This window comes from Saprolegnia diclina, assembly GCF_000281045.1.
Source record: "Saprolegnia diclina VS20 unplaced genomic scaffold supercont1.102, whole genome shotgun sequence".
Classification (NCBI taxonomy): domain Eukaryota; phylum Oomycota; class Saprolegniomycetes; order Saprolegniales; family Saprolegniaceae; genus Saprolegnia; species Saprolegnia diclina.
In genome coordinates, this window is record NW_008246169.1 from 106,848 (window position 1) to 118,069 (window position 11,222).

Below are 11,222 nucleotides of genomic sequence, written 5' to 3' on the forward strand. Positions count from 1 at the left end.
CTCGGGTGACACTGGTGTTGTTGCCAAGCTGCTCGCGATGGGGGTGCGCGCCACCGCGACGGACGAGGTGCGGAGGTCGCTCATTGTTGCTGCATACCACGCCGCAGCGTAGACCTTGCGGACGGCGCTGCACGTGGCGGCCACGCATGGCGAGGAAGCGATGGCCGTGCTCCTACTCGAGAAGAATGCGCTGCTTTGTCGTTGCCGCGATCACGTTCGTGCTGCTTGTGTGGGATTGGAGTATGCATTTGCCAGCGTAGAAGGGAAATCTACCGCTGCACAACGCAGCGGCCAACGGCCATATCGCTCTTCTCGACCACCTCGTGGCCCCTACCGCCGCTCGGACGATTGACGAAGCGAATGATGTGGACACTTGAGCACCCTGTAGCGGCCGCTGAGTGCATACGTGTAGGACGGATGGACGCCCGTCGCCCTCGCCGTTCAAAGTGGTCACACGAACGTCGTTGCGCGCTTGCTCCACCATGGGGCCTCGCTCGAGCACAAGAGGCTCGTACGTGCTGACGAAAGAGCATCCGTTCGTAGGTGCGATACGTTGCTATGTGTAGCAGGACGGCACGCTCCTGCATGTGGCCACGTCGCGTCGCGTGGGCACCGATCTTCTCAAGCACCTCGTCACGAGCGGCAGCAAGGTCGAGGCTTGCGACACGGTAGAAGCGCTCAACGTCCCACTACACCGTACCGATGAGCGACTGTGTGTAGCGGGGCTGGACGCCGCTGCATGTTGCAGCCCACGAGGGCCACATCCAAGCTGTCGAGTACCTCGTGCGAGTCGGTGCCAACGTGGTGGCCGAAACCTTGGTACCGCTTGCCCCGTCCTTTGTCCATGATAGTGAGATACCTGTAGGACCGTGAGACGCCCTTGCAAATCGCAAACGACAAGAAAGTCGTCAAGGCCTTGCGCACGGCCCAAGCCGACGCGCGGAACCAAGCGATCAAGGCCGAAGCCGACGCGCGGAACCGAGCGCTCGCGCGCGCACAGGAAGCCGCTGCCCAGGTAGATTGCATGCCATTGCTACAACGTGATAGCAAGCTCCGTGATGTACAGGCAAAAGCGTTGTGCGATGCCGTTCCCAAAAATGATGTCGGTGCGGTCACGGACCTGCTTGCTGCTGGCGTCGACCCGAGTGGGCTCACCGTGGTACAATCTCTCTGCCGTGCCTTGGTTGTCGCACAGGGCGTCGTCGTAGGAGGGTGTGGCGCTGCCTGTCGTGGCCATGCGTCTCGGTCACTGGGAAATCTGCGACCGGTTGCTGGCCGTCTCGGTTGTCACGAGCGATGCGGCCCGCGTACGCATGCTGCACTCGCTCGCGCTCGAGCTGGAGCAATTTGAGGCGGCGTGGCACATTCTGCAAGCCTACGCTGACGTCCTCGCGTGCGACAAGGTACTCACGTCGGCTCGATCGTGTTGTCCCACGACGATGGCTAGCACGTCTTGGCTGAAGACGATACCCCGGTGCATGATCTGCAGGCCATGTGGACTGGCGCCGCGCTGCGCACGGCCGCTCGCAAGGGCCAAATCGACGTTGCCAAACGTCTTCTCTCGCAGTTTCAAGGCATTGTTGATGCGACCAACGAGGTAACACTTGCCGTTGCACTCTTGTGGGCTCATGTCGATTTTGTGTCGCTAGCGTGGCGAGACGCCGCTGTATGTGGCGATCGACCCGACCAACGAGTCTAGTGACGTGGCTGCGCGCACTGCGATGGCAACACTGCTACTGGGCGACGGCGCGAACCCTCTGGCTATCACTACGGTTTGGGCGCTTGCACGTGATATGACGGAATGAATTCGCGTTGGTGTAGGCGGGTGTGACGCCCTTGCTCTTGGCGGCTCGCAGTGGCAACTCGGATATCACTGCAGGGATCGTCAAAGCAGTGCTCGCACAGCCATCGCCCGACATGGCGGCGCTCAGCACTTGCTTCGCCGAGGCCGTTGGGCAGCGGGACATGCGAGTTGCGACTGTGCTTTTGCCTCATATGACGACCGACGATTGGACATCGACACTCGCATCGGATCCCATAGTAGCACACACGCTGCTTTTCGTCGAGCGGTAGACTTATGATGGACTATAGGGCATGGCGATCCTCGCAGCAACCGCCGGCCATCTGGGCATACTCGAACACTTGCAAGAAAAACACTACGATCTCTTCTGGGTCGCTCATGTATGAACTCGCTCGTCCGCACGTGTGGATGGTATCGAGTGCGTAGGGGGCGGAGGGTTCGACGTTGCTCATGCTGGCGGCCGCAAAAGGCCACGCGAAACTCGTCGACCACCTCGTCCCCTTGCTGCTACCATCATTCGAGCCGATCGACAAGGCACGGGACGCGCTGCAAGCTCGTGAAAAGGAGCTCGAGGCGGCCAGAGACCATGTGTGTCTGCGCAACACGGTACGCTGCTTGCTATGCGCGATTCGACAAAGTACATATCCTATGTAGGCTGGACAAACAGCCAAAGATTTGGCGACCGGCGCTGTCTTGACAGAGTTTTTGGAGAACATTGCAGCGGAGCTCGAGCTTGTTCGACAACTCATTCAGGTGTCAACGATGCGAATGGAACGAGCGCTCATGCTTGATGGCATTAGGAAGCACGGCTCGTCGAAGCTGTCGACGCCCACGACTGGCTGCTTGTCATGACGCTGCTGAACCAAGGGGTTGCTGTCACGGATGCCTGTGTCGTGGTGTGTCAATCCGCAATCATCTCGACATGGACTGGCACTTGACGACGATATGTGTGGTTGTAGGAGACGATATGGCGTGCGGCTGTCGGCGCAAACGACAAGGAATTGATCACGACGCTCTTTCGCGCAACGGGCATTGACGCGTCGCTGCGTAAAGAGGTATCACTCTCTCGAGTCGCAGAGGTGGTATCACTCTGTGTAGGCTGGTCGAGCGGCACTGAAAGAGACGATGAACAAAGAAACACACAACTGGACAATGGTGTCGAGCATCCTGCAGGCCTTTGCCGCGACCAACGGCGGGGTCGCCCCCGAGGTTTGCACATTGTGTGGCGAAGTTGTTGACGCAGACTACGAGTAGGCGCTTTTGCCATGGCACATTGCCGCCGAGTGCGCGTCGTCCGCAGTGCTCGGTATGATGTTTTTTCCGCTGGGCCACTGCATCAACAGCACGGACGCGGTATGAACCTTATCGAATGTACTTGGATGGGACGACTGGCGTAGGACGGCTTGACGCCCGTGGCCGTTGCGATCCAAACCAACCGACGAGACGCTGTTGACATGCTTGTCAGCTGCGACGCCGACATCTCCATTGCACCGCCGGTAGCAACAATGCCTGGCTATGGTTGTACGATTCAAAATTTGGTATAGAATATCGACCCGCCACTGCACATGGCGCTGTTGCTACCCGACAGCTCAGACATTCTACGCATGGTGCTGAGCGACGACGTCAACGGGCTGGACGTCGAGCAGCGCAACACGGTGCGCTTTGTGCCCCTTCATCGACACCATTCTCAACCTCTTGAAGGCCAACTATACGGCGCTCATGCGTGCGGTCGTCGATGGCCGTGAGGAAGCAGTCGAGCTACTGCTTGAAGCAGACGCCAACGTCATGCTATCGCTACCGGTAGAATAAGTGGATATGGTTTCCTTGTGCGACCGAGTGCGTAGGACAATGGACCGACGATCTTGGCGGCCGCAGCGCAACGCCCGAACCGAGCGATTACGACATTAATGGACGACAAGGTCTATGAGGTCCTCAGCAAGGTGGCTCGTGCGGATAAGACGAGTCCAACCTCACATGGTGCTTAGGAATTGCCTGCGGACATTGTCTTTGATGACCTGCAACTGGGCGAGAGTCTTGGTGTTGGTACGTATGGTACGGTCTACCGCGCCACGTGCAAGCAGAGATATGTTGCAGTCAAGACGTGCAACTCGACCCGTCGGTGCGACATCACGACCTTTCGCGAAGAGATCGAAATCACACGCCAGTACGAGTATTGCGACCATCAGCTACATGTTAGGAAATGCGCTGTAGACTGCGCTCGCCGTACCTCGTGCGGCTGCTGACGGCGGTCGACGATGCGAATGGCAAGCCGCACATGGTGCTCGAGCTCATGGACGCTGGCGATCTGTGCAAATACATCGAGAACAAGCGCCTCGGGACATTTGTGACGAAGGATTTCCCTGTCGTGCAAGTGGCGTGGGCAGTTGCCAACGCACTGGCCGATATCCACGCCGCCGAGTGCATCCACCGCGACGTCAAGAGCAAAAACGTCTTCCTCTGCACGACGAACGGCGTCAAGCTCGGCGACTTTGGCACGCTCCGATCCGTTGATGAGACGATGACCAACAACGTCGGGACGCCGCAGACGATGGCGCCCGAAGTCACGCGTCAGGGTGTCGAAGAAGTATGCGCGTATGATACGTCGGCAGACATGTACTCGTTTGGCGTCGTCTTGGCCGAGCTCTCGTGGATCCGCACACCGTACGACAACAACCTACACGGTACCAAGGACCCGGAGGGAAGTGGGAACGTCTCCCCAACCATCCAGCCCCACTGCGCCATGTGGTTTAAGACGCTGGCCTCTCAGTGCTTGGCGGTGGACCCGGCGGAGCGCCCGTCTGCAGCCCACGTCGTTGAGATGCTGGCCAGCCATCTCGAGGACGACGACGATCATGTCGCGCCCACGCCACCGCCCGAGCCGACGCCGTAGCGAGGCCTTGTATAGGATTCGTCAAGGCAGAAAGATGCAGTTGTTTCCTTGTTGGGTCATGTAGCGCGAGGGTCGTTGGTCGTGGCGAAGGGCTGGTGAGGGGTGAGCACGTTGCCACATTTTGTGTCAGAGCGTATGTTGCAATCGATGGCCCGAGAACCGAGTTGTTTCCTCGTATACCGAGATGCCTGTAGCACAAGTACGCGTTTGAATCGAGGCCGGGCACCTACCTGGTCGTGTTGTAAGGTGACTGCTATAACGATAGCCGGTGACAGTGGCGTTGTTTATGATGCGTGGTGTACGTTGGCCAATCATTTGCTGAGATGGTTGCATGGAATTCGAGAAGGCGATTGTGGCTGGCATAGGAAAAGACGACAAGCACAAGACCATGAGCAGAGGTAGAGGACGATGAAGAAGCGACAGGGGACAGCGCTGTATGTGGCGATGCAGAAGAAGCTCCAACAAGCTGCAGATGGAGGTCGACTGGCCGATGTGAAGCGCCTCGTGGAACAAGAGGCACCACTCCCAACTGCGACAATGGCGTACGTTCTTCTCTTGTATGTTTGGTTGTAGAAGTGTATGGGTTTGGCCGTAGTGCTTTGCTCGCGGCTGCTTGGAGTGCTCGAACGGACGTTGTCCACTACTTGCTTCAAAAGAAGAGCATGTCAACGGAACGTTGTGATTCGACTGAGCTTCGTGGTTCTGTGCGTATACGATCTACGTGGCAGTCGTATGTACAGCATCAGACAGTGATGATCGAGACCGCGGAAACGATGATGCCCGCGACGACGGAGATGACGACAGATGGGGAGGCCAAGACGAGTGGCAGTGGTGTGGTTGAGCAATTGACGTAGCTCACATGGGTCCTTGAACACAAAACCAGCGGCAATAAGGTACCTTCTAAAGTATGCTTGGTTGTCGTCTCACGTACACATTTCCCTAGGCGGTGTGAGGTTACGAGTTACAAGCTGGTCAAGCGAATATACTTGTCGTGTTGGACTCGCCAAAATGGTGCGTGGTTGCAACAGCCTTTCCAGACAAGTGGATGCATCGATAGTATTCTGCAGCGATTTTCAAAGGCATACTTGCTTGCGAGTATGAGCAAACAATATCGCACCTCATTGTCTCTGCACTATACCCTACAACAAGAGAGTCTCTCACACTAGGTCCAATTCATTCTCAGACGAAGAGCATTTGCTGCTGTAGTCGTCAGATCCGCGCAGCAGACTCCCCAAAATGTCGTTTACCTCTGTGCCAACTTGGCGCGAATTCGTTTCAAACTTGATTGGCGGTCCATCGCCTCCTGTGGAGAAGCATCGCCTGTGATGGGCCAAGCAATGACTACCTGGAGACGCGGCACCCCAATCTCCCATTGGTGCCCTAGCCGCAAATATGACCAGATTCGTGGTCGACGCTCTCAGTCCACGCGCCGATCGTCACCACCAGTGCATCTCTCGCAACAAGCACATGTCTTCCCTTTCGACTACCAAGTGTATGCATCGCTACGACGAACCCATCCTGCGCACGAGTTCACAGCCGGGCGTGGCACTCGCCTATAGCATGCAATAAGATCCTATGAGTTCTGCTGATAGCAGACTGTCCTCCTTGTGCAACCGTTATGGTCGCGCCGCAACTCGATCACACGCGCGGCCACCAAGACCAGCTGTTACAAAAGTTTCAATGTTTCGAGGATACACATGCCACGGTCGCCTTGTTCAATGTACTGTACAAGAGCAAGAAACGAGTCCTATCGAGCGACGATCGCGTCGCATGGGTCATCGCTGGCAAAGATGATATCCCAATATGCGACTTGAATGCATGTAAATGTCGATAGCTTTTTGCCTACCAGTATTGTTTGCATGGGGTATCCCCGAAGACAATTGAAACAGGCTCCATCGATTTCTAATGTGTCCTTGGTAGTGTTTGAATGTGGCTGCGGCAGAACGACGACTTGCCTCGGGCCAGCGCTGGTCTTTGAAAAAACGCGTTCAACCCAATGCAACCGATCACGTTTTATTCGGCTTTTGTGGGTTTCCGACCGGGCGACATGTCGACTGCTGGTAGCGTCTCCTACTCGACCGACGTGCATGCGACGCCCGTGGTCCCGAGTCTTGTGGCTGCGACCAAGGTCTACAGCCGCGTGATCCATGCGCGCAAGGCGAGACGTCCGAGGGCAACTGGCACACGTCGATGGGCCGTTCGATCGTCTTGGACGCGGTCAAGACGCTCTACGATGCGATCCTACCTCTCGTTCGACGCATTGCACCGGCCATCGACCTCATCGTCGATACGACAGTGCTTGGCGCGACTCGAGCTTGCGCTAGATTCACAACGACATGGCCATCTCGACCGGCTAGACGTGAGACGAGTAGCAGCACAAGGACGATGATACCGACGACGAGCGCCCGACCGAGTGTGATGCGTTGGTGGCTGGACAGCCCACATGGTGGCGAGGTAGGCCATCGACTCGCGCCGGCTTGTCGGCCTCGTCGAGCAGCAGCGCCCTCGTGCACAAGCTACTCGATACAGGTACGCGACGCCGCGTCGTCCAGCCATCGGATGTTTTTTCTCTGTGACGGCGACAACAATGCGACCGCCATCGTGACGCGGGACCCCGACTGCCTTGACCGCCTGGTTCATACGGTTGGCGACCTCAGCTTACTGCGGTGGACGCAGCCAGCCGTCACGGACGGTGTTGCCAAGGTGACGTCACGACTGCCGTCCGTTTCGGTCCCCGTGTCTATGGCAACTACGCCGAAAAGTACGTCGGCGGCGGCGGGGCTGATGCCCGATCAAGTGCTCGCTGCCACGGAAGGTTGCCGCGCAGCAGTGACTCGATTCGCATGTCGAGGCGTGTCCGCTCGCGTGTACTCGTAATAGATCGGCTTACGTTGCTAGTGCCACTACGTGTCGTACAGTCAGTCGTAGTCCCGCGCGCGTGACAGACCCGTGGCTGCCGTCCGAGCGTCCGAGCGCACTACTGTTTTGGCCCGCCGTCGGACGCTGTGATGCTCGATCGATGACGTCAGGGACCATGTCGTGACGCATTTCCGGACGCACATGCTTGCGATGACGTGGAAAGGCGAGAGCGACGGCGCCGCCGATGTCATTGCATGTACCACCGCGTCCGAACAAGGACTCGGCCGTCCACTGCGTCCTCAACGCCTTCGCCCACCACCCCGACGTCACGTGGCAGTCTCAGCCACTCGGGCTCTGTGCCACGTCAAGCCGGCGACGCCGCTCGTTGTGCCGCCGGTCGTCGCGTCGCAGGGAGTCCTCACGCCGTCGATGCCATCGTCGCTGCCGCGATGCTGGAGCCTCGCACCTCGGGTTGTTTTCCTAGGGGCGAAATGGCCACGCGTGCGGTGATCGACCGAGAGTAAAACACAGCACGCGTCATCGCACCGACGACATCCTTCCGTCGACTAGTAACACCGAATAATTGCATTCGGTGTAATAGTACTGTACGTTTTCTTCTTACAGGATTCGCGATGCGACGATACAGGGTAGCCGCCGAGAAGAGTGGACACGTTGAAAGCGACGGCTTTGCCACGGTGCCACATACCCAACATAAAATACAATGAAAATATATCAATGCCCGTCGCTGCCGATCGAGTCGATGTTGTACATGTTTTTCAAGTTTAGTAAGGCAAGCGACAATAGTCGCTTGGATGGGCGCGCGGACCCAGTGCGTCCCACATAAAAGTCATCGACATCGTCTGCTAGCTCCTCGACAAATGGGACGTTGTCAACTCGCACCCGAAGATCGCACGATTGACATCTTTCCAAGTGGCAAAGCTACGAGCTCTGGGAGCACCTCCAACCCATCGGAGAGGCGCATCGAGATGGTCAGCGCCGAGAACGGCGGCATATGCAGCGCACTAACTAGAACGCAGGTGTCCTGAGACCACTTCAAGCGCTTCTTTGTGATGTGTCTGGGGCCAAACGATGTCCCCGAGTGCCACGTCGTATTACCCGTGTGATTTGCATTGTCCGGATCCGGATATCATGATCCCCGTTGCACGCCCGACTGACGCCAACGCCACAGAGTCGTATACGACGCTCGTCGATAGAGTTCCGAGGCCGACACGCCGCGTCCAACGATATTTTGCTCGCTACGACAGGACCGCCGGTGACGACAACGACGTCATCCTCGCATTCGTTCACACGTCAACTACCAGCATCTCTGGCGGCAAGCACATGCCACCTACGAACCAAAGTTGCATTGCACAATGGTACCTCGACCTGCCTGCGACGAGCAACCGCGTCTCGCCAACGGCTCTGGACGAAGCTACCAACGTCGCCGTCACAGTGCATCAGCATGATGCATCTCGTCATGCAGTGCTCAGCCTCGTTACGCTCGCCACAATGGCAATCGTCGACACGAACGGTTGTTCTAGACAGCTCGCAGCGGTGCCGCAACCAAGGGCGTGATGACGACATATATACCCTTGGCTACGTGGGCAGTCGCCAACGCATTTGCCGAGGTCTACGCCAAGAACAAGAGCTGCAACAAGTCTTTCTCAGAACCACGCACGTGTGCGTCAAGCTCGGCAACTTTGGCGCGGTGGGTCCACGGGCTCATGACGGACGATGCCGGCTCGATGATCCGGATGGCGCCCGAGGTCATGCGCCGTGGCTGCGCGACCTCGCCGATCAATGCTTGGCGTTGGAGCCAAGTGAGCGCCCGCGGCATACGAGATTGCCGCCTTCGCAACGCCTCTCGACGACTCGGCACGAGAGCCGGCTCCGGAAGTCTCAGTCAACCGATGCCATCACAAGAAGTGTGGTCAGCGGAGCGTTTTTGCGTCGCGTGCGACGCTCGAGAGACTAGAGTCGGTGGTGTTGTGTTCGTGGCGGATGATGAACGAACGGCAGAGCGTCAGTGTTGGAGAGGTTTAGTGTTGCGGCGAGCAGACCACGACGTCGGAAGATCGCAATGTCGAGGGTGATTGAAGAATAGACCTCCTTGCACGCACGTACTTGTACACGAACGCTGCAATAGCGACCATGTTGCTACGAGCTGCCATTGAGCTCCAATGTCACAACCGAGCGACAGGGGACGTGGCTATGATTGGTGTGTATTTTGGCCAATCCCATGCGAGATTTGGAAATGACGGCATGTGATTGGAAGGGGCGTTTTATTTGCATTTTCGTTTTGGACGTTGACGGCCGCAAGGACCATGAGCGACAAGGAGGTACGTGGGCGAAGAGATGAAGAAGGAAGCGACCGACTGCGTCTGTGATTACATAGGAGGAGCTCAGAGTGGCTGCAAGTGGCGGTCGACTGGACGACGTGAAGCGGCTCGTGGAGAAGGAAGGCGTCAACCCCAACTACAACAATGGTGTACGTCGTCTTCTCTATCGATAGATTTGTAGATTTGTATGAATTTGGTCGTAGAGAGCATTGTGCTTTGCTGCTTGCAATGGTCACACGACCGTCGTCGACTACTTGCTGAAGAAGAACGTCTCGACGGAAGGTCGCTATGTACGTCGATCGATATTTCTATCATCTTTTGATTGCAATTGAAATTCAACGATCGGTAGGGTGGAGATACACCTCTGATCGACGCTGCTCAATGCAATCATCTCGAAGTTGTGCGTCTCCTCTTGGACGCCAACGCCGATCTCAACGCCAAAAACAACGTACGTAGTCTCTCCATCCTCCTACATCTACAACAAAAGAACGTAGGACGACAAGACAGCGCTCGATCTTGCGGCTGAAAAGAAACACAATGACGTGGCGCAGCTCTTGCGCGACCATGCCCAACGCAAACTCACCAAAACCAAGGTACATATTGACACGTTGGACCTTGTCGACGTGTAGTATGGTGTTCCTGATTAGCTGCTTGCAGCGCTGCACGAAACACGCATCCAAGATGCCATCACCCTCATCAAGTCAACCACGGTGGACGTGAATCTGCGGGATGGCGTACGTCGACTCCATCGCGAGCTACGTACTAAGCATCCTATTCTTGTAGAATTATGTCCCACTGCTGCAGTTGGTGGTCGACACGGGGGACATGGCGCTCCTACAAACCCTCCTGTCCAAGCCCAACCTCGACGTCAACGCCACCGACAAGGTACACTTCTTCATTGAAGACATATTATATTTCACACAACGTACTGTCGTAGGAAGAGCGCACGGCGCTGACACGTGCGATCGCCAAGAGCAACGTTGCAGCGGTTTTTGCCCTGCTAAAAGTCAACCCTCTCATCCGCTTGGTTGACAATGAGGTACTGTCGTCAGTGGCTTCTGTACCACCGCAACATCGTTGCTTAGGGTCTCGTGATTGAAACCGACGTCTTGGGATCACTGCTGCTCCACGCCGCATCGACCAACGACGCAAGCAATGTCGACAACCTGCTCCGCGCCGGAGTTCGTCCATCCACCATCAATAAGGTACGACGTTCGTCTTTTGGAGAACGCTCGACGCAATCTCTGCTTCGATAGGACGGAGCCACCGCACTGCACGTGGCTGCTGCTAACGGCTACGACACCATCGCCGCGCTGCTGCTGGCAAAGGACCC

At 56.9% G+C, this 11,222-nt stretch overlaps 3 protein-coding genes across 3 annotated transcripts; all 3 read left to right on the forward strand.

Annotated features, from left to right (window-relative positions):
• Positions 1–37: 37 nt before the first annotated feature.
• SDRG_15795 (serine/threonine protein kinase) lies at positions 38–4,740 on the forward strand (the record flags this gene model as incomplete). The annotated part of the gene is made up of 25 exons (XM_008621977.1): positions 38–67; positions 113–214; positions 261–365; positions 413–511; positions 567–668; positions 721–819; positions 866–1,015; positions 1,067–1,159; positions 1,209–1,403; positions 1,448–1,597; positions 1,650–1,772; positions 1,822–2,040; positions 2,092–2,181; positions 2,228–2,407; positions 2,456–2,554; positions 2,602–2,697; positions 2,761–2,856; positions 2,900–3,010; positions 3,056–3,154; positions 3,199–3,297; positions 3,346–3,456; positions 3,503–3,601; positions 3,646–3,741; positions 3,787–3,965; positions 4,013–4,740. The coding sequence occupies 25 exons, from the start codon at positions 38–40 to the stop codon at positions 4,689–4,691; spliced, it is 3,501 nt and encodes a 1,166-aa protein (XP_008620199.1). The 3' UTR covers positions 4,692–4,740.
• Positions 4,741–6,738: 1,998 nt separating this feature from the next.
• On the forward strand, positions 6,739–7,048 carry SDRG_15796 (hypothetical protein; the record flags this gene model as incomplete). Its single annotated transcript, XM_008621978.1, has 3 exons — positions 6,739–6,819; positions 6,855–6,974; positions 7,016–7,048. The coding sequence occupies 3 exons, from the start codon at positions 6,739–6,741 to the stop codon at positions 7,046–7,048; spliced, it is 234 nt and encodes a 77-aa protein (XP_008620200.1).
• Positions 7,049–9,854: 2,806 nt separating this feature from the next.
• On the forward strand, positions 9,855–11,222 carry SDRG_15797 (hypothetical protein; the record flags this gene model as incomplete). The annotated part of the gene is made up of 10 exons (XM_008621979.1): positions 9,855–9,889; positions 9,946–10,038; positions 10,093–10,179; positions 10,239–10,337; positions 10,384–10,482; positions 10,537–10,623; positions 10,673–10,774; positions 10,827–10,928; positions 10,975–11,094; positions 11,146–11,222. Coding segments are annotated over exons 1-10 (879 nt in total), but the record flags the coding sequence as incomplete, so codon positions are not given.